A 22,825-nucleotide genomic window follows, 5' to 3' on the forward strand; every position below is an offset into this window, starting at 1 on the left:
GGTGCATAGCATATGCACACATTCCATACGAAAAGAGGAAGAAGCTCGACGACAAGGGTGCAAAGTGTATCTTTCTTGGAGTTAGTGAACACTCCAAAGCCTATAAATTGTACAACCCAACAACTGAGAAAGTGATTACCATCAAAGATGTGTTTTTTGACGAAGAAAAGACTTGGGTTTGGTCTAGAATAGGCAAGTAGTAGCAACAAATTCCAGGTAACTTTGATGCAACAGAAGATAGGATTTAGCAGTCTCCTGAGCCTGACAAAATCCCACCAGAAAATGCTCAACCTGCAGATGATCAACCACCTCAAATTCAACGTCCAAGGAAGAGACCATCTTGGATGATTGATCATGAAAGTGGAGATGAACTCTCTGATGATGATACTACTGCACACTTTGCTTTGTTTGCAGATTCTACCCCTCTTACTTTTGAGGAAGCAGTTGAGGACTTAAAATGGCAAAACGCAATGGATGCTGAAATTAAGTCCATTGAGAAAAATGATACATGGGAGCTTACTGATTTGCCTAAAGGTCAGAAGACCATTGTTTTGAAGTGGGTTTTCAAAACCAAACTGAATAAGAAAGGCGAGGTAGACAAGCACAATGCCTGTTTGGTAGCAAAGGGATACAAGCAAGAATATAGTGTCGATTACAAAGAAGTTTTTGCCCCAGTTGCAAGGCAAGACACAATTCGTTTGGTAATCTCTCTAGCTGCTCAAAACTCCTGGCCTATTTTTCAATTAGATGTGAAATCTGCCTTTTTACATGGTGAATTGCAAGAACAAGTGTTTGTCGATCAACCTCCAGGCTATGTGCAGCAAGGTGAAGAGAAGAAGGTTTTGAGGTTGAAGAAGGCACTCTATGGGCTGAAACAAGCACCACGAGCTTGGGACAGCCGCATAGCATACTTTATCAAACAAGGCTTCCAAAAGTGTCCATATGAGCATACTTTGAACGTTAAGGTTTGTGATGAACGTAAGATGCTCATTATATGCCTTTATGTTGATGATCTAATTTATTCTAGAAGTGGTGTTGATATGTATGATGATTTTAAGAAGTCTATGATCAAAGAATTTGATATGAGTGACTTAGGACTGATGCACTACTTTCTTGGCATAGAAGTAGTACAATCGGCAACTGGTATTTTTCTTTGTCAAAAGAAATATATCCTTGAAATATTGGAAAGGTTTCAGATGTTGAACTGCAATCCAGTTGGAACTCCAGCAGAGGTAGGATTAAAGTTGAGTAAAGATCCTGATAGGGAAATGGCTGACAACATTTATTTCAAACAAATAATTGGAAGTTTGATGTATCTAACTTCTACAAGGCCTGATATCATGCATTCTGTAAGCGTGATAAGTCGGTATATGGAGAATCCCATTGAGATGCATCTCAGGGTAGCCAAGAGAATCTTTCATTATTTGAAAGGCACAACAGATTTTGGGATTTTCTTATAAGAAATGAAGAAAGTCAAGTTTCCTTGGTTTTACTGACAGTGATTACGCAGGTGATATTGATGATCGTAAAAGCACTTCTAGAAATGTGTTTTTAATGAGTTCAAGTGCAATTTCATGGTCCTCAAAGAAGCAGCAAATTGTGACATTATCCACTACTAAAGCTGAGTTCGAGGCAGCTGCTTCATGTTCCTGCCAAGCCATTTGGTTAAGAATAATGCTAGAAGTTCTTGGTAACCAGCAATAAGATTCAACAACAATTTATTGTGATAATGTTTCAGTAATCAAGCTTTCTAGGAATCCAGTTATGCATGGAAGAAGCAAACATATTGATGTTAGATACCATTTATTGCGTGATCTATGCAAAGATGGTGTGATTGAGTTGCAGTTTTGTAAGAGTGAAGATCAAGTTGCTGATCTCATGACAAAACCTCTCAAACAACCAGCGTTCGAGAAGCTCAGAAGTATGCTTGAAGTTTGTTCAAGGGAGGGACTCGCACAAGAGTGAAGTGAAGATGAAGATCAATCATAAACTGTTTTTCTGTAGAAATCAATTTAAGGGAGGGTGTTAAGATTTATCTTTAGGTTATTTATTTTTCAATAAAGTGGTTGCATGTAGTTAGGAGACTTGTTTTACCTAGCCTACAGGAGAATCCCTAAGTTGTAGGAGTCGTGGTATGTAGTTCCACAAAATCTGCAAAGTGGACATTATGTTGCTTGCGACAGTATACTTGTTTTCTTATTTAAATTGTAATTTTCTCATTCAAGTTGGTTAATAGAATTCAAAGCTTCTTAGCCATCTCTTTAGCAGCAAGTTTAAGTTTACAGCATCAGAAGTTTAACCAACACACCTCCATATAGCATGAGGTCTTTTGGGAACTCACTGGCTTCGAGTTTCATAGGAACTCCAAAGTTAAGCGAGTTCGGGCGAGAGCATTTCTAAGATGGGTGACCCACTGGTAAGTTCTCATGTGAGTTCCTAGAAACAAAAATGTGAGGGTGTGGTCGGGGCCCAAAACGAACAATATCGTGCTACGGCAAAGCCGAGATTGGGATGTGACAGAATGGTATCAGAGCCACTCTGCCGTATGCTGCGAGTGTGCCGACGAGGACGTCGGACCCCTAAAGGAGGTGGATTGTAACATCCCACTTCGACCAATGGAAAGGGGGTGATGTGCCTTATATGTACATGCCCACCTCCATATAGCACGAGACCTTTTGGGAACTCACTGGCTTCGGGTTCCATCGGAACTCTAAAGTTAAGCGAGTTTGGGCGAGAACATTCCTAGGATGAATGACCCACTGGGAAGTTCTCGTGTGAGTTCCCAAAAACAAAACCGTGAGAGCGTGGTCGGGGCCCAAAGAGGACAATATCATGCTACGGCGAAGCCGAGACTCGGATGTGACATAATTATTGTGAGATCCCACATTGACCAACAGATATGGGGTGATATGCCTTATATGTACATACTCCCCCTCCCTATAGCACGAGATCTTTTGGGAACTCACTGGCTTCGGATTCCATCGGAACTCCAAAGTTAAGTAAATTTGGGCTAGAGCATTCCTATGATGGATGACCCATTGGGAAGTTGCTCGTGAGTTCCCAGAAACAAAACCGTGAGGGAATGGTAAGCCCAAAGCTGACAATATCGTGCTACGGCGAAGCTGAGATTGGGATGTGACATAATGGTATCAGAGCCATTATACCGTTCGGTATGGATGTGTCGGCGAGGACACCGGGTTCCCCTTAAGTGGGGTGGATTGTGAGATCCCACATCGACCAACGAATAGGGGTGATATGCCTTATATGTACATACTCCCCTCCTTATAGCACGAGGCATTTTGGGACCTCACTGTCTTCAGATTCCATCGGAACTCCGAAGTTAAGGGAGTTTGGGCTAGAGCAATCCTAGGATAGGTGACCCACTGAGAAGTTGCTTATGAGTTCCCAGAAACAAAATCGTGAGGGAATGGTAAGCCCAAAGCGGATAATATTGTGCTACGGCGGAGTCGAGATTAGGATGTAACAGGTTATACATCACGGTCTCCTTTGGCACTCCGTATAAGACCACCGGATAATATTAATAATACGAAACGAATGTTTGATGAGCTTCGTATTAAATAAGCACCATATTATATAATCCAGGCCTCATTTTATACACCTCTCACCCGTTTAGTTATCCCAACCGAAACCTTTGTATAATTAGTCGGGTAGAAAGTCTCTCGCAGCCTCGCTAACTCCGTCCCTCTTTCTCTCGCTCACTTCCTCCCTCTCCTTCTCTCGCAACACTCTCCTGGCTCGACCTCCACGCAAACAACACCATTATCTCTTCAACCCCATTGCTCTGCCGCTCATTATTCCCTAATAACACCGACCCCCGAATCCCCACATCTCCTTCGCCGCTCCCAGCAACCCAACTTTTTCTTTCTACAGAATTCTCAGAACTTGAGCTGCAAAACGCTGACTTTTCAATTCGACCAAACAGATGAAGAAATGGAGGGTGTGATTATCTGGTTTTCGTCCCAAGTAAAAAGCTTGCAGCTTTTGGTTGGTGAATCGATGAGTGGGTTCGTATGCAGGGTGGGATTTGATGAGTGGGGGAAAATGGTGAAGAATGGGTAGAGACCTGGGTAGAAAGACTTAGGTTTTTTCTCCTTCCTCTTTAATTTTTATTTTTTAAATTTTGTATGTGTAATGAAGTTTATATATATATATATATATATATATATATATATATATTCAACAATTATTCTGTGAATTTAAAAAAAAAATTACACTCCAATGTATTATTGATGTACAAATTAATCCGATACAATATCAAACGCCCGACTAATTTAGTCAGTAATATCTGACAACTATTTATCCTATTCGACTGAAATAGTCAATACAGTTTGTGCTGCCAAACAAAACTCACATATCACTATACAAGTGGGTGTGATACTTATGTTAAAAATAATAACTTAAAATATTGAGCAAAAAAAAAAAGAGATGTTGAAGACTCTATAAAAAAAATGAAGTTTTAACAAAACACTCATGGTAATGTTCACTTTTAATGAAAAACCACATTTTTACCTTTAACTGTCACTATTCACTATACCTTTAAAAAGAGCTTTTCATTAAAAGGAAAGTTTTTTTTGAACTTTTCGTTAGTTTTCCTTAAAAAAAAAAAAACTCATTTTAAGAGTCTCGTCAACATTCCCATTTTGAGTAGAGGACCAACCAATGGAAAATTCAACCACTATGAACCGGAAAATGAAAAGAATTCAACACCGCCCCAGCCGGCTATAACCCCATTTTTGTTGTGGACCGACCACAGATAGTTCAGATTACAAAATACAAAGGCGGTTAGCTATGCGCCACGCCTTTCCAGAAATTCCACGGCTACGAATCTCCCTCACACTCAATCCAACGGCCACCCACATTCCTTTATTTCGCGCGACTAACCGTTAATTAGAATTCGACCACACTAACCTCACCCACACGCGCACTTGCCTAACCAATCACCTCGCGAAGCGTAATCCCTTATTTTTATTTTCCCACGTGTTCTTTTTGCCAATTGGACGAGCTCGCGATCTAAAAGTCACAGGCGGTGGGGAATCATGTTGGTCGTGTAGTTGAAGTTGGGGAAGGCCTACGCCAAAACAAAAAAGGAAAGTCGCGTGTCATTAAAACGACGCCCAATCTCGTCGTTTCGACGAAGTTACCTATGAGTCTCTTCGTCTCCTCAGCAATTTTCAGTTCCAAATTGTTCTGAGCTTTTCTTCTCCCTCTGCTTTCGCTTCCGGAGCTTTCTGGGACTTCAGGTGGGTTGCATTTCTCTGATTAATTTATCTAATTATTTTTGTTAACTTCGGTTTTTTCTTAAAATTATTGATTGGAATTTGCTGATTAATTGTGGTGTAGTTTGCTGATTAAGTTTTGGATGATGAATTTTATGTCAATTTTGATTGCTGACATACCTGTCGCTTTTGCTCCAATATTTATTTGGCATATTCTTTTAATATGAAGCTGTATACCTTTAACGTAGAAGGGCTTTCATTTCATGGTTTTATTAGCAACAAGTGTAAAACAGGAATTACAAATTTGAAAGATCTCAGAATGGTTTTTGTGTACAAATTTATACAATGATTGCTTGAGAGGTGCTTGGAGTTTGAGCTCACTTAGTTTCAAATTTGTGGTTTTGCATGAACTGTTCAAATTTTCCTTATTTAGTTATATCTAGGGTTCTCTAATTTTGGTTTTAAAATATTTTTCCTTCTCTTCCCTCAGGCAAAGATTTGTAAATTAAACTACTTGAGTCCATTTACACCGATGGGATGGGGAAACATCTACAAAAGACGCATGAAAGTATGCACAGTTGCTTTTCTGATATACCTAGATTACAAGGTAATTTTCATTCATTTCCTTTCACTTATAGGTTGCCTATTTTGTATAAAATACCGTTTAAACTTTTTTTTTTATTTTTGAAATCATTGAAGGCTTTGCAGCAAAGAGAGAAATGGGCTAACAAAACTAAAACAGATGCTTTATGGGAAAATGCGCATAAGCGAAATGCTAAACGTGTTCTCAGTTTGATGGTGGAGTTGGAAGGTTTGTGGGTGAAACTTGGGCAGTATCTGTCTACACGGGCAGATGTACTTCCTGAGGCATACATACGCCTTCTCAAGCAATTGCAGGACTCTCTTCCTCCTCGTCCTTTAGAAGAGGTTGTCTCTATAGGTTTTGAAAGTTATAATATCAATATACAATTATCATCTGCTGCGTCAATTGCTAACTGACAATTTCATTTACACAGGTTTGTCGAACTATACAGAAAGAGTTGGGGAAATCAATGAACGAGTTGTTCTTAGATTTTGTAAATGTTCCTTTGGCAACAGCATCAGTAAGATTTTCAGACTCTTGGGTCTTGGAAGTAGAGTGAACAAATATAACCACTTAGCTCAGATTCATTGTTAATTATACTCTGATTTTTTAATTTTAAAAATGTTTATCTGATTGGTTTCCCATTCTAATTTATGTAGATAGCACAAGTCCACCGTGCCACCCTGCTCAATGGGCGGGAAGTAGTTGTTAAAGTTCAACATGAGGGCATCAAGACAATTATATTGGAGGTTTGTCATGCTTGGCTTTGAAGATTCAGGTTAAATAAAATTAAGAAGGGGTCACTAAATTATTGTCGGACATGCTTTTGTTTGCAGGACTTGAAGAATGCAAAGTCAATTGTTGACTGGATAGCATGGGCAGAACCTCAGTACAATTTTAATCCTATGATAGATGAATGGTGCAAAGAATCTCCCAAAGAACTTGACTTCAATCATGAAGCTGGTACAATTAACTGTCATTCTTACTCCTGAATTTTCTCTTACTGCTGAGATCTTGTATGTTTTAGTTTGGCAACCTTGACGACTATTTGTATTACAGGCTTGTTTAATTTGTCTACTTTATTGATTTTGTTTATGTACTCTCTGTTTCTGTAGAGAACACCAGAACAGTGGCTAAAAATCTTGGCTGCAATACAAAATGTGATGATAACACACGCGCCGATCGAGTGGATGTTTTGATTCCAGAGGTTATTCAGGTACTATCTGTTCCATTCTCCTAATATATATGATTCTGCAAGCACAGTTTCATTTAACTGAGAACAGTGTGAGCAATTGTTCATAAAAAAAAAAAAAAAAAAAATCTGAAGATGATATATGGTGGAATAGAGTAGGGAGTGCCTCCTTTATTGCTGATCTGTACTGGTGGTTGATCGAATTCATTTCTTTCAACTATAGGTGCTGTCTTTCCTATTTCATACGTATTTGTTATTTACCATCCTGCTGCTTTTGTTTACAGTCAACAGAGAAAGTCCTCATTTCAGAGTTTATGGATGGTATTCGGATAAATGACATAGAAGCGCTGGAAGAATTTGGTGTTGACAAACAAAAAGTTGTTGAAGAAATCACACGTGCTTATGCCCATCAAATGTATGTTGACGGGTTTTTTAATGGAGATCCTCATCCTGGTATCCCTCTTCTCACCCCTTCCGTTATTTATTATTTTTTACTTAATTTTTTTTATTAGAACAAGTCAGTTCACAAGTCAACAAGTTTGTGAGATATTACATGGTTTACTGATCCTGGAGTCTTTTTTGCAGGGAACTTTCTTGTGAGCAAGGAACCTCCATATCGTCCTATTTTGCTTGACTTTGGGCTTACAAAGAAATTATCAAGCTCATTTAAAAAAGCACTAGCAAAGATGTTCTTGGCATCTACCGAGGTTTGTGCAAACTGTTATCAATTTTTCTTCTTTAAAACGAACTGTTATTTGATATCATGTGGTTACTTGATGTTAAGAATTTTAGGTGAGTAGGCTCATTGATTGAAAAGATTGACCTTGTAATATTTTGAGGTCTCAGAGCCCTTATGAATTCTTCTCCATGGAATGTAACAACGACTAGAACACAATGAAAATTTTTACTTTCTTGCCTTTCCTTTTAGATGCTGAGGATCATCTTTGTCAAACATATAAGAGCACTATAATGAGTAATAGCAATGCTTTTTTAAGTGATGACGGTAACACTGTTTGTAAGACTAAGTTAAGTGCACTGTAAATGTAAATAGGGATCAATCTGCATTCACCTTAAATTACTCATTGATGAATAGTACTGTTTGTAGATTATAGCTCCTCTCTGCGTATACTTTAGTTATCCATTTTCCCTTTTTCTTTTTTAGGAATATTGCTAAACAGTACTTTTTAAATATTAATTTTTTACTTTGCAATGCTTGTCACAGGGGGACCATGTTGCTCTATTGTCTGCCTTTGCAGAAATGGGACTTAAGTTGCGCCTAGATATTCCAGAGCAGGCAATGGAGATAACAACTGTATTCTTCCGAAGTACAACGCCTGCCAAAGAGTCTAGTGTAAGTATGCAATAATGTTTGTCTTTAATCACTTTGGACTTGTTAGATTGTTTCTATTTTTCCAATGTCATAATCCTATTCTATTCAGTTTGTCTTCCTACCCTGTTCAGTTTAATTAGTTAGCTTATTATTTTCCATAGGAAACAATGAAATCTATGGTGGATCAAAGAGCAAAAAACATGAAGGTTATACAGGACAAGATGCAACTTAACCAGAAGGAGGCTAAACGCTTTAATCCTGTAAGTTCATGCATAATGTCCTCCTACCGTCGTGTTTCATGCATAATGTCCTCCTACCGTCGTGCTTCTCTGCTATGTTTATTGATTATTTCATCTGTGCTAAATTTAGTAAGAATCCCTTTAACAGGTTGATGCATTTCCTGGTGATATTGTAATTTTTGCACGAGTCCTCAATCTTCTCAGAGGTCAGTATACGAAAATTTTCTCTGCTGTTTGGTGTTAAATAACTATACCTTTTTAATTTTACATTTGACTTGGTTGTAGGGCTTTCTTCCACAATGAATGTCCGGATTGTATATCAAGAGATCATGAGACCATTTGCTGAATCCGTTTTACAAGGGTAAGTGTATCTTGAATATTGTTTTGCATTGGTCTGTTGTCATATCTGGTTCTTTTCTGATCGACCCAAATTTTCAGAAACATTAATAGGGGACCAATGGAAAATGATCAGTGGGTCTATGACACACCTGCCCACTCTAATGTGGAGGCCAAGCTGAGGCAATTCCTAGTTGAGCTGGGGAATGAAAATAAAATACTTGGAATCCAGGTGTGCACCAATTTATCTGTTGAAATGATGCCATGAAAATTTGATTAGTCCTTTTCCATTCACATACATAAAGCTTGACATTGTAGGATATTTTTGTGCTCTCTTATATTCCAGTGCAAGTCTCAGTTTCGTTACAATGATGTTGCGTGTTCTTTGAATGCTGATCTTTTCTTGTTAAAGTTTTAAGTTAATAGTTCGAAGAGCTAGTTTTATGTTAGAAGGATTTGAGCTTGTAGATGCCCTTGAAATTTTCTATTTATTTAAACCTCTGTTTTTTTGTATTAAATGAAGAGGTACACAAGGTTCTTCATATTGTTACTTATTTTTTACTTCCAAAGTGTTGCTTGTTTGTTTTTAGTTTTTTTTTTTTTCTGTTGTTCTTTCAAATTATAGTTTAATCAAGCTTTCATGATTTTGGATGAAGGTATGTGCCTACAAAGATGGGGAAGTAATTATTGACACTGCTGCTGGAGTGCTTGGTAGATATGATCCTCGTCCAGTTCAACCCGACAGCCTTTTCCCAGTTTTTTCTGCTACAAAGGGTTTAACAGCTGGAATGTTACATTGGCTGGTTGACACTGGGTGCGTATTAGTATGTTTCCATGTTTCTTTTTGCTGTATTAAATCTGCGGCTGAGGCATTATACCTGATTCAAAATAAGCTCTCGTAGCATGTAGTTTATATCTAATTGTCCGAGGTTGTCTGGGATGCCCATTCCTTTCTGCACAACAAGGGATTCTATCATAGTATGGAAACTTCGATCATGTGATCCATAACGACAAATGATTGATATTTTAGATTACCTGCATGGCTTCAGTAGTAGTTTGATAAAATAACAATCATGTATGTTAATTTCTGCATTGTTGGTAAATACGGGTAAATTGTTTTAACTATTTTGCCTTTTCAGAAAATTGAGCCTTGAGGAAGATGTGGCAAATATATGGCCAGAATTTGGATCATTTAGAAAACATCAGATAAAGGTATAAACTTTGTGATTCAATTCCTGATATTCTTAATCCAATAAAGCTATAAGTTTTGTTTGTTTTTTTATTTTAATTTTAGGTCCATCACGTCCTAAACCATACCTCTGGACTGCACAATGCTTTGGGAGAGCTTGGCACAGAGAACCCTTTGCTTATGGCCGACTGGGAGGAGTGTTTAAACCGTGTTGCCCTTTCAGAACCTGAGACTGAACCTGGCCAGGAGCAGCTGTATCACTATCTATCTTTTGGTTGGATATGCGGTGGGATTATCGAGGTACAATTGCCTACTATTCAGAACAGTTATTGGCACCTATTATTTTCAGTGCTTTTAAATATGTGGTGGAATCACTGTTTGTGTGACCGAGAATCTAATGTTCAAAACTTGCTTTGATCATTTTTCTAATTATCTATTCGGGTGGAACAGCATGCATCGAAGAGGAAATTCAAGGAAATTCTTGAAGAAGCATTTGTTCACCCCCTCCAAATTGAAGGGGAGTTTTATATTGGAATACCTCCAGGCAAGTTTACTATGTTTTTTGCTTCATTAAACGCGAGCAATACATGTCTATTTTACTTTCTGTTGTTTTCTGTTAATGTGAAAGTATTGCTTCGGCTATATATCAGAATGTATTCTGGTAATCGTGAATCTGGGATTTCATAATTACCATGCCTTTTTCCTCCTATACTAGGTGTGGAATCTCGACTTGCAACCCTTACACCCAATACAGAAGACCTGAAGAAGCTTTCAGGGATTAGCGGTCGTACTGATCTGCCCTCCACTTTCCAGCCAGACAAAATTATGCAAGTTGCAACTGCATTGCCCGCTCTATTTAACATGCTAAATATTCGCCGTGCCATGATACCTGCAGCTAATGGACATTTCTCAGCACGTGCACTTGCACGTTACTATGCAACCTTAGTTGATGGTGGTGTTGTTCCGCCGCCTCATTCCTCTTCCTCAAAGCCAGCTCTTGGTAGCCACCCTCACATTCCCAAATTTGCTGATCAACCGTCACTGAAAAAACAGAAGGGTAACAGAAGCAAGAAGATAGCTGCTGCTTTTAGGAACAAGAGAACTAATAAGTATGAGAAGACCCCGCAAGATAGCAAGGACCAGGACATTGGTAGTCATAGAAGAAACACGAGCGGCGACAGTAACACTTGCAACGGAAGTGACACTGTGTTGGATGAGATCATTGTGAATCCTAATCCTCAAAAGGACGTCGTTAAGATATTTAACAACCCCAGAATTCATGATGCCTTCATGGGCATCGGCGAGTATTCAAACTTGGCTAAACCAGATGGGAGTTTCGGACTGGGATTTAAGAGGTATTATTCAAAGGACAGGTCCCTTATCGGCTTTGGCCACTCGGGCATGGGTGGCTCAACTGGTTTCTGTGACATAAAGAATCGGTTCTCCATTGCTGTAACATTGAATAAAATGTCGATTGGTTTAGAGACCGCAAAGATAATCCAGTTAGTTTGTTCGGAGTTAAATATCCCGGTGCCAGAGGATTATCTGAGATACGCCGAAACAGGACCTAGTGATGGAAAACCTCTTATCAATTGAGGCTGGTAAATGGTAATTAAGCCTTTTTACCCTTCATCATCATTACAACCTTGTATTACACATTTTGATTCGATTATATTCTTCTGGTTTTTACCCCAGATGAATGAGTGTAAGCAGTTATGTTGATTTCAATTTTATACAACAATTATTTAAAAGTGAAACTTTGAACACAATTGAGATGGTTCATTTTCTGTCAATTTTCTTGTCCAGTATTTTAGCATTTGAAAAATTACTTAATAAACTGGACTCTGAAATTCCATCACAACGAGAAAATCTGTCATATGACTAGTTTTATACAAATGTGTGTATCTCGTGAGAGTTTGAAAGTTGACTATATGATTACAGAGATGGACATACAATTGTATAAACTACCATTTAAAAGCAACCCAACATAAAAAAAAATTCCGACATGAAGTTGACTATATGATTACAGAGATGGACATACAATTGTATAAACTACCATTTAAAAGCAACCCAACATAAAAAAAAATTCCGACATATATAATTTAATGCATTTCTCTTATCACATTAAAGAACTTTTTTGTCCATAAAAACTTAAAAAGTTGGAGATATAATATGAGAAATAAACATATAAATATATACAATCTGTTACACTTCAGAATCTCTCGTATAAAACGATTTAAAAGCTGGACGATCCAAAATATTTTTTTCTCATTTTGTAAATATTATTCTTGAAAGAATTTGCATCCACATGAAAGATTAGAAGTTTAAAATAGTGTGTTGCAGATCCCACGTGAGATGGTGAGCAGTGCATGCATTAGACCGAGAACATTGTTTAATTTAATTAGGAAATAAGTGAACAAATTAATGTTGCAAGTACGATTAAATAACTACAAAACGCGGTTTCTGGCATTTCTGTTCCTTCATGTGCACTCTACAATAGGTGGAAGAAAAAGGAAAATCATATCTGCAATAACAAATATGATTTCTTTGAGCTTCTTCGTTTATAAAGAAACATTTTATCAGTGTGCTTCATGGCTCCATGCTTCCACCAAGTGCCATATATCGTTGTTTTTGTTTTTTTGTTTTTTTTTTGGCTTCAAATTGGAAGTAGATGCAATACCATATACAAGGAAACGAAATGGTTGTGTGATCGATCTGACACTCACAACAAGAGTTCAATATCACTGCTAAAACAAGTCATTAGATCAAAACCACTGGACTATGCTATATACTAACCATCATCTATCACAGTGGCTTTTCACTTATTTCACTATATTGAAAGAAAAAAAAAAATTGTTGATTCGACATGTTGAACCAAACTTTAGATTTCTAATCGACCATTTAGATTAAAGTTCCAAATAAATGTATCAAAAATTATTTGACATATTTGCTTGATTTTTCATAGCAAATGACAAGCTAATTGTTATAACAACATTTGTTGATGTACAAAATTAGTGAGGACTTTGGTATAACAGAAAATGTCAAGTTTGTGACCTTCGCTAGATTGCTCCGGTCACTAGTGTGGATAAGTATGTAAATGGATAGAAACAGATAAGCAAACACAAGATATACGTGGTTCACCCAAATTGGCTACATCCACGGAGTAGATGAGTTTTCATTAATTGTGAAGGGTTTACACAAGTACATAGGTTCAAGCTCTCCTTTAATGAGTACTAGTGAATGATTTAGTATAAATGACATTAGGCAATATTGTGGGAGAATGATCTCCTTTTATAGAGGAGTTTCTAGCTTTGTTCTGACATTGACACGTGTCGTGTTGTGATTGGCTTCTGATGTCGACACGTGTCGCACTGTGATTGGCCTCCTAGTTGGAGGGAAACTCTTCTGGGTCCTTGACGGTATAACATTGACCGGTGCTCAGTAGTTTCGGGCTTAGTCAAGTATAGTACAAACATTAATCTCAAGTGTCGATTAAAATACAACTAATTTATTTTGATCCAGATTTATTTAAACCGACCAACCCTAAAACAAGTATGACAGCATCCCTTGTGTATTGCACCAGTTCCACATAAAAGTTCATATTCTATACCATTTGCCAGCTTCTTAGGAATCTTAAAGATTTATCAAACAATAATTGTCACAATTATCATGATTAAGTATTGTTGCAATGGTACTCGTGTAATTTACCAAAAAAAACTCGGGCATTTCGCCATGGCAAACACTATAAAAACTGTGGACACTTTTGAAGGAAATCACACACATTTCATATTTCTCCATATTTGCACACTTCATTAGGGTTTCTGTGCAGTGGCATTATGGGAATTACAGGAGTTTGCTCTAGGTTACTTGGTGACCTGGTTCAAGCCATTGGAGGAGTCCCATCCAGTTCAGCAAGCAAAGGAGCTCACATTGATCAGTGTGATCAGTACTCCAATTGCAAACCACAAAGCATTGCAACCAAAGTTGATGAGTCCATGGCAAGGGCACTGATCACCGTGTTTGGGATGGAAACAAATGGAAGAATCAAGAAGGAAAAAGTGCGGCGCGTCGTTGAAAATCTTGGACTAATACGTAATGAGGAAGACCAGACGGGCTTCGATTTGCCTGGGGATGATCATGAAGTGCCAGTGGAGGAAGTCCTTGGTGGATTGGAGGATAACGAGTCCGAGCGCAGCGAGCTCCTGCGTGAAGCATTCAAGATTTTCGACGAGGATGGCAACGGGTTCATAGAGGCTGTGGAGTTGAAAAGGGTTTTAGAGTGCTTGGGGTTGGGTAGTGGGTGGGAGATGGATCAGGTTGAGAAGATGGTCAAGGTTGTGGATTTGAATTTGGATGGTAAGGTTGATTTTGGAGAGTTTGAGTTAATGATGGGGTAATTGAATTGTAATTAGCTTTTTGATTAAGATCAAGATGCTTAATTATTATTCTTTTATTTTCTTCAAACAAATGTTGTCCTAATTGTAAATTCAATGGATTCATAACCTTTTTTCCTCAGCAATGTGCAATTTTTGTTGTTTCTTCTTTTCCTTTATTTTAAGGGTCATTTTGGTTTCGCTTCCTAGTTAACTTAATTGTTAGATTGAAATCTTATTGTTTTTTTAATTTTTTATTAAAGTCCTTTGACTTTGTACATCTCAGCATTTTAGTATTACTATATTTTCATGTCATCTTTTTGATATCTTAAATAAAAAACTGTAATTTAAAATATTGATTGCAGTCCAACATTTAAGGGATTAAAATCCAAGAATTTATGTAATTCAAAATCCTAGTATTATGAGATTCAATCTATCGATCAAGTCTAAAAGAGATTTAAAATTTTAAAAATTCAAAAATTTGTGGGATCATATATGTACAAATCTCAAGAATTATGAGACTTAAAAAAAAACTATTTCTACAATAAAAATTCATGCACACTGCACGTATTTTTTGTGAATTATATTGATTAGTATTAAGGGAAATAATGTACCCCATGAATTCATACATACAAAAGCAATGTCCCCACGAACTTAGACCAAAAATAATGTATGTACCCATACATTAATAGCATATGGGTACATACCGAATTTACAAGAAAACTCATGGGTACATTTGAAAACTCAAGGAAAAGAATGTACATCATACCACATTGTTTTATAGACATGCACATGTGGGTACATAAAATGCAGCAACCTTAAAAACCATTTTACATAATATTCTCCAAAAATTTTGTACCCACATATTTATGTAAAACGAATTTGAAACAACCAAAACATATTATAGCAATAGATATATTAAAACAAAACATGTAGATTAAAAATGTACCCATGGATATAAGTGTAGCCAACCAGACATTGAATAATCAAGACTAATATATAATAATAAAAGGAAGAAAAAATAAAAGAACAAAAGAAGACAACTTCAGAATGGTACAGTTTTAACATAGCCCGCTCACTTTACAGTCTCTACATGTTTGAATCAACCAAATTCCTTAAGAAAGTGATGCCTGCATTGCCTTGCCTATGCCACACAAATCTCACAAGCCAATAAAATCATTGATGCTAATTTGTATTTTAATCACAATAGGTTTATTCAACATATATGCATTGGATCAATTCAGGAATGGAGAAAATGGAGAAAATTGGGTTTGGGGTGTTGTAGATTCCGGATGTGCACAAGGGAAGAAGAAGAATGGAGGAGTTCAAATGGATTTTCCTTGTTTTAAACTTACTCATATAATTTATTTTTCCTTAAATGTAGAAAGAAATGAGATTTCATTTATGATGACATGTAATATTTTAAACACTAAAATGATGACATGGAATAAGTCAAAGGACCTTGATCTAAAATAGAAAAACAATATGGTTTCAATAAATGTAATATGAAAATAAGGGATGGGAGCCTAATTTTTCTTTATTTTTTTTTTTAAAAGATACGATATTCATTAATAAGAAATGGATACATACATCAATGAGGATAGGGTGCTAACAAAGGGCCTCGATAAAAACTTTGCCGGGGTTTTCAACTCGGTCGAAGGGAAAAAGAGTGTCCAGCACCAACATAATTTTTTAATTAGGAATTACTATCCTCACAAAGAGAAGATCAAAAATTACATCAGGGGGTTCCTCAAACCCAGTCACAATATTACCATAACTCAAGCTCATACGCGCTAGCCTGTGTGCCACCTTGTTCGTCTCCCTTCCACTTTGGCAATGAATGAACAATTGACCGCATGTCATTTAGAATGTTTCTAGATGTGAGGTGACATCACTTCCTTCATTTTTTTAGTCCTACCATCACAAACAAAGCATCACCTTCAAGAACCAAAGCTGGGAATTGCCACTCCTTGACAAACATAGCCGGGTCCCTTGCTGCCATCATCTCAGCCAGCTGCGGGGAACAAATGGCAGTGTGTTATGTCCCTTTGCTGCTATAAACTCCCCCTTCTCATTTCGAATCACCACCCCAACACCACCTACCTTGTGTTATTCATCCCAGGTCGCATCAAAGTTACATTTTACCCAGCCCAATTCCGGTTTCTTCCATTTCTTTGGTTTGTTGCTGCTACGTGTTTGATTCTTCCCATGCCATCGCTGGAATTCCTGTAACCAACTTTGTGCTTTGGAAACCAACTCCAACGGTTGAAGCGCCTTTCCCTGCCATAAAAACGAGTTATGTTCCTTCCAAATGCTCCAAATAATCACAAGTAACAAATCAAAGCTTTCTCTTGATAAATCACTAGCCAGTCTTGTGAACCAATCCACCAAATGTGATCTCAATCATTCAACCTCAAATAAAGAAATCATTTTTTTTTTCTTTCTTTTGTCTAACAAAGGCATGAGGTTTATATAGAGGGAATGTTGAGAATCGAAGCACTGAATCTACAAGTGCCCTTACACAATTTTGCGTGAACAATTAATTTTACACAAACAAATTATGATTACGATAAGATTGAGTGTTATTAGCAGTGATGATAGAACACTATATAATCGAAAATAAAAATACTAAATTATCCATAAATCGTTGCTCTTAGTGCAGGCACACCCAAAAAAAGAGAGTGAATTGTCTGACATTTTTGTAAATGACATCAAACTTCATCAGTTGGACTAATTAACTTAAGTCAGCGCCACTAGATGTGGGATCATGCCTAAATAATAAAAATGAGGTTGATCATGGAGGCGATTTTTTACCATTAATTAAATGTCGGATCAAATGCCCGAATAGTATAAACGAGGTTGATCATTTGCGCGATTTTTACCATTTATTAAATGTGAGATCAAATGCCTGAATAATATAAATGAGGTTGATCATTCGTGAGATTTTTGACCGTTGATCAAATATGAGATCAAATGCGATTTCTAACTATTGATCAAATATGGATTATTTGGTGATCCACGGTCAAAAATCACCACCTGCAGACTCGTAGACGAATGCCTGTAGCATAGCAGGGCTTGAATATAAAATCTTTGACATTAAGTTGAGTGCAGCGTGCAACTCTGGATGTGCGTGCTTTGCTAACTAAGGAGGTGACAAGCATATGTGGATGGATCCAAACGTTTCAACTACAAAACGCGGTTTCTGTGCTTTTCATGTGGGCACTTCCTCAAGTAAAAGGAAAAGCATTTTCCTTAATTATATAACACAGTTGGCACCATGATCTTCCCTCTTTGCAACCTCAATTATTATACAGAAACAAAAAGAAAGATAGAATCTGTGGACTTATGGAGTTTGTGCGTCAAAATCGAAAATAATTGAAAATTCTATAATGTACTGGTGTATGAGGTTCGTCAATGTAATGGATGGTTAGATTTGCGTGTTACAATTAAAACATTCCAATTTCTTCACTAAAATGCAACACTTTACATGAGAACAAGCTAGGAAACCATAAAAATGAAAGAAGAAAAGTGAAAGAAAAGGAGACACTTAGAACTACTTAGAGATCTGCCTAAAGCATATTATAAGACATATTCCATCCAATTGACAGGGCTACGGGCGTTACAATCGTTTTACTTTATCACCACATATCCGAGACACAGCTAACAGTATCGCTCATCCTCAGGTTACTCAGATTGCTATTAGCCATACCAGCATTTCCGAGTCCAAGGCCTGCGTTCTGTCCAGAGACTGCAATTCCAGCATACGGAGCATCCTGTCCGTGAACCGTAATGGTTGGTGAGACGTGTGCTGCTACCCCGCGCACATTGTGAGGGTTGAGTGGTTGCGGCGTGCCTAGATGACCTTGAAGAATTTGATTCAAACTAGAGGTTATCGAGACCCGAGCAACCAGATCTTCAGCTAGCTTCACCTAAAATTAAATCATCATTCCTTAGTGACATCCCTTAACGTTTTACAACTGTTACGTTGTCTTTAAATACGCATACATACCCATGATTAGTACTTTTTTTTCTGTGTATTATAATTTGATATAGAATTCGTTAATCGCTGATAGCCGTGTCAGTAAATTTTCATGGTTTGGCTATATATGTACTACTACACTCACTTGCAAGCACAAGGCAAATTAGGGGCTCTGTTCCAGAGTCCATTCACCCTCTTTAAACCCCTATAAGTTTGCTTCTTTTCTGTTTTCTTTTTATCATCTTGTTCACCGTCACGATTGCTTTGCCTAACATTTTGATAGTTTCACGTTTAAACACTCTCCGATGTTATTTTATACCTTGGCTTTCAAGGCTTCCACGTCCGATTTCAATACTCTATTATTTGTATCAGCGTCACGGAACTGTTGAGAAGCATCCGTAAGCTGCGTACATAGGGTTGAATTTTCTCGTCTCAGTTGTTCAGCCTGAAATAAAATCATGAAGAGAGCTTATGCATCAGACTTTGTTCAAATTACTCAGTGGATAATTACAAACTTGACAAGTTCAAGTTACTCAATGGATTATCACAAACTTGACGCGGAAAACAATTAATCACTAGTCACTGCACACTAAACATTGTTCTGGTCAAGACTCCACCAAAAATATTTGATACCTGCAACTCGAGCTCCGCCAGATGTGCTTGCTTTCTTCTTCTTGATCGCCTAGCAGACTCCCTGTTTGAGACCATCCTGCATATCGATAATATGCAATTTAGCCTCGTTTTTTTGTCCCTCGATTTTCCTTTTGATATATTCAATCTAAAAGCCAATAAGCAAAAGTATGCATGAGGAGAAAAGGGGCGTGAATCGTTTCCCATATGGAATACCTTCTAATGCGTTTTATATCGAGGGGGTCTGTGCTGTCTCCACATGGACCAAATTCCATCTCAAAATCATCCTCATCGGATTGTTCTCCGGATGAGCCACTGTAGGCTCCTCTTGCTTGGTTATCTCTGCCAATCGGTTTAGCAGCCGATGTTGGACAGCCAACTGATAAACCATATATCAAAACCACTAAATCACACAACAAGCAACAAATGGCACCCGAAACACAAACATAGCACGAATAAAAAAAGTGATGAAAACAAAGACAAGCAAGCGTAAAGGTGTAAGCTTGACGTGTTTTTCTGAAACCATACCACAAATCGATGACTGGGAATCCATGGTTGCCGAGATGCAGGAGTTTTTTGGAGTGAGATTTTGAGTGCAGAGTAGGGTCTCTGTCAGTTCACCAAAGCTTGAAAACCCATCCATTATATCCTGCATATATGGAATACATCAGGGGTGGGCAAATGGGTCATGGATCCGCGGGTCGGGGCGGATCCTGTGGTTGGGACGGGTCCAAAAATTATAAATACAAAACGGGACGGGCAGGGCCGGTTCCTTGTAAATAACGGGGCGGGCCAGTTCTAAAAATTAGATAAAAGGGGTACCCGACCCGGACCATTCATTCCAACTGATTAAATCTCTACCGTTCATTCAATACATATGTATACACTTTGTGAATCAAGTGACTGCCGCTAGAAATCAAAATTTGATACTTCATTTTATGCTTGTCTTGTAATGGCTGCTATGAGCTTTAGGTAGAGTCTCAAAAAGTCACTCACAAAGAAACCAACTTAATTATGGAAAACTAAATAAGATTACAAAATAGAGTATTAATAATATAATCAGAAATTATTCACGCGAATGGACAACTAACTATTCCATACCTTAACCTAACTCGATTGTCCAAATATAAGATCGGTAATTTTTTTCACACCCAACTTGTATTAGATAGTGCATTCATATGTGTATCAGTTTTGAGCGTCTAAATAGCATTACAATATCAACTTATCCATAGAAAATATTTTGTTATGTGCTGAAAGTAAATCCATAATTTTTTTTTTCCAAAAATAAAACATCTCTAGGATTTAGAATTCTAGGTGTTTCACAAACAATTGACATAAGCCTCCCCATCACCAATGACTTGTTAAACTGGAACCCCTCAAGCATGATTAATTACCAGTTGAAGTATGATTAATTACCCAAGAAAAATTAATTAATTAACCAAATCTACCATCACCTTTTTCTTGAAATAATTAAACAAAATAATTATGCTTTCATTTTCGACCCCACTACGACGACGTTTGAGTCAAAATATTAAAACCACATATATAAACATGTCAAATTTGTTCCAAAAAAATTTACATGTCAAATTGCATTGGATGACGTGGCACTGGACTACGGCGTCCGAAAGTCCCGGAAGGTGAGAAAGAGCGAGCGTGACTAACCTCATTTTTGAAAGCGAAGCTGAGGTCGCCGGCGCAAACATCGCCGGGAAATACATCTGCACTGGCGAAATTCCGGTACTTCGCCCAATATTCGTCCATTTTTTCATTCTGGTGCCCTTGAGTATCAGCGCCCTCCTGACCGATCATGGACTTGTCCATTAAGTACTCCAAGGCCTCGCCAAGAGAAAACTCCCGCTTCAATTCGAAGGGAGACGACGCCGTTTGGGAGTGCACCGACACATCGCAAGCCGGATTTTGCTCCATTTGGGATCTCCGTGCTACCTCCGGTGAGATTAGCGGAGAGAGAGAGGGGGGAGAGAGAAGGGGGAGGGAATAAGAGCGAAGGGAGTGGGTATAAATAGCAAAAATGGGATGCGGGAAAGTACGTAAGGAAAAAGTGGGCGGCAGATGAAGTTAAAGTTTAGTGGTAGGTTAGATTACGGAAATGACCTTGGGAATTGTGGGAAATGGCGCGAGATGTAGGTTTTGTGGTAATTGCACATGACGGGATCTTCGTGTGCAAGTAATGCAATACTTTATTTATTTTATGAAGATCTGGACCGTTGATTTCTAGAATCTGAAAAGAATCATCATGCTGACACGAAACAAGTTGGTTGTTTGGTGGCCACCTGAATCTGGAAGGGTTTTCAGTTTTTTTTCTTTTTTTTTTTTTGACAAACAATAATGTTAATGGGTTAAATTGTTAATTGTTAGGGTTTTGGGTTCTTTGGTTAGAAGACGAAAAATTTGTTAGAATGAAGCTTACGAAAACATCGATTAGGCAAAGGCAATTGCTTACTTAGTAGTTATGTCTGATTCTTTTCTTTTATTCAATAGTGTAATTTGAGCTTAAGACTTCTCAAAATATTTATACTAAGAGCTAGTTCAAAATGTTTTACAATTTTCATATATTATGCTGTCAAATTGCTCAAATTTATTGTTTATTTACGTTTCTATGTTATGTTTTCAGATTACTTAAAGTTATTGTTTATGTCAAACTATGTTTTAGGGTATGGCCTTGATAAATAAAGTTTGTCAAAATAGCATATCAAAACAGAATGACATGTTAAATTCTAAAATGAGATTATCAATATGTTCGTTTTGACACGAACACGAAACGATCAGTCAATCCGAACGCATACGTACTTAATGTGTGACATGATTAAACTGTTTAATACTCATAAGTACAAAATGGCATGTAAAATCAAAGATGAAATTAGATGCAAGATTATTTGGGGCCACATATTTATATAGGTTACCTAATAGAATTGTTATAGTGAATTATTGGTCCTTATATGTGTAATGGAAGGTCTAATTAATTTATTCAACCATTTTCACTATAAGGCTATATTTGATGATGTCCTTCTATAGACTTGGCTCTTCTTATTTGATAGGTCCTTGTCAATAGTAATTTGACATGCTTTCAAGTAGTGAGGAGCTAGAACTATGAATAATAATAATAATTTTTTTAAATGGTGATGCGAAGTCCACACAACCTAGCCTTTTAGAGTTCCTTAGGTGAGCTGAATGAGATTGAGCCTTAGAGATAGGATTAGATTGGCAGACGCTTGTAAAACAAAACTTGTAACTCAAATACAAGGATAGGTTATATAACCCACTTTATTTTGGATTTATAACTCATCATGTTCAGTCATGTCTATCTCACATTTTGACACACCAAACAATAGACGAAACTCAAGTCCATTTTAATTGATCACAACATATCTCATCTGGCCCACCAAACCGGACCTTACATCATACTCTTTAATCACAACACTAGCTAGTGCATATCATTAGTAGTATGATATTGCTTTAAACGATACTAGCATCGGTCATTCATATGTTTGTAACGGCTGTAAGTCATCAATGCATTATGAATGGGCCACAATTTTTTACGGATGTGTAAGTGACTAATATATTAAAGACAAGTGTGTTAAAGATATTCTTATAGATGGGCTAAGTGTAATGCAGTCAAAAAACCAACAAAAGATCACACTATGTAATCTTCCATCTTTATGTGCAAAACATATAAATTAAATTAAATTAATGCCTTGAAGGCAAAGCATACAGCTAGG

The 22,825-nt window shown here is 37.4% G+C and overlaps 3 protein-coding genes across 3 annotated transcripts in view; 2 read left to right on the forward strand and 1 right to left on the reverse strand.

The window, feature by feature from the left end:
• Positions 1-11,875, forward strand: part of LOC103453649 (uncharacterized) — a 44,986-nt gene extending 33,111 nt beyond the window's left edge. The window contains exons 2-20 of the mRNA XM_070826827.1: positions 5,183-5,261; positions 5,728-5,844; positions 5,937-6,164; positions 6,254-6,340; positions 6,480-6,569; positions 6,657-6,783; positions 6,936-7,036; positions 7,297-7,465; positions 7,598-7,719; positions 8,235-8,363; positions 8,504-8,602; positions 8,730-8,787; positions 8,867-8,942; positions 9,020-9,149; positions 9,574-9,731; positions 10,057-10,129; positions 10,212-10,406; positions 10,557-10,650; positions 10,822-11,875. Of these exons, the coding sequence (XP_070682928.1) occupies positions 5,770-5,844; positions 5,937-6,164; positions 6,254-6,340; positions 6,480-6,569; positions 6,657-6,783; positions 6,936-7,036; positions 7,297-7,465; positions 7,598-7,719; positions 8,235-8,363; positions 8,504-8,602; positions 8,730-8,787; positions 8,867-8,942; positions 9,020-9,149; positions 9,574-9,731; positions 10,057-10,129; positions 10,212-10,406; positions 10,557-10,650; positions 10,822-11,702 (2,892 nt within the window). The 5' untranslated portion in view covers positions 5,183-5,261; positions 5,728-5,769 and the 3' untranslated portion in view covers positions 11,703-11,875. The remainder of the gene's footprint in view (positions 1-5,182; positions 5,262-5,727; positions 5,845-5,936; positions 6,165-6,253; positions 6,341-6,479; positions 6,570-6,656; positions 6,784-6,935; positions 7,037-7,296; positions 7,466-7,597; positions 7,720-8,234; positions 8,364-8,503; positions 8,603-8,729; positions 8,788-8,866; positions 8,943-9,019; positions 9,150-9,573; positions 9,732-10,056; positions 10,130-10,211; positions 10,407-10,556; positions 10,651-10,821) is intronic.
• A 2,030-nt stretch (positions 11,876-13,905) lies between these two features.
• LOC103453648 (calmodulin-like protein 3) lies at positions 13,906-14,625 on the forward strand. Its single transcript, XM_008393204.4, has one exon. The coding sequence runs from the start codon at positions 13,943-13,945 to the stop codon at positions 14,501-14,503; it is 561 nt and encodes a 186-aa protein (XP_008391426.3). The 5' UTR covers positions 13,906-13,942; the 3' UTR covers positions 14,504-14,625.
• A 3,294-nt stretch (positions 14,626-17,919) lies between these two features.
• On the reverse strand, positions 17,920-21,130 carry LOC103424166 (basic leucine zipper 9-like). Its single transcript, XM_029106980.2, has 6 exons — positions 20,751-21,130; positions 19,617-19,737; positions 19,305-19,467; positions 19,092-19,167; positions 18,778-18,903; positions 17,920-18,408 (listed from the first exon to the last, which is right to left on the reverse strand). Exons 1-6 carry the CDS (start codon positions 21,012-21,014, stop codon positions 18,118-18,120), a joined length of 1,041 nt encoding a protein of 346 aa, XP_028962813.2. The 5' UTR covers positions 21,015-21,130; the 3' UTR covers positions 17,920-18,117.
• Between the last annotated feature and the right edge of the window lie 1,695 nt (positions 21,131-22,825).

Source organism: Malus domestica, chromosome 08 (genome assembly GCF_042453785.1).
Source record: "Malus domestica chromosome 08, GDT2T_hap1".
In the NCBI taxonomy this organism is placed as follows: Eukaryota; Viridiplantae; Streptophyta; class Magnoliopsida; order Rosales; family Rosaceae; genus Malus; species Malus domestica.

Excerpts from the sequence above, each read along its gene's own strand:
- LOC103453648 (XM_008393204.4), top strand. The coding sequence starts at position 13,943 with ATGGGAATTACAGGAGTTTGCTCTAGGTTACTTGGTGACCTGGTTCAA.
- LOC103424166 (XM_029106980.2), bottom strand. The coding sequence starts at position 21,014 with ATGGAGCAAAATCCGGCTTGCGATGTGTCGGTGCACTCCCAAACGGCG. Across the intron at positions 19,468-19,616 it reads TTCCCAGTCATCGATTTGTG|TTGGCTGTCCAACATCGGCT; the intron begins GTATGGTTTCAG and ends ATGGTTTATCAG. Across the intron at positions 19,168-19,304 it reads GATATAAAACGCATTAGAAG|GATGGTCTCAAACAGGGAGT; the intron begins GTATTCCATATG and ends ATCGATATGCAG.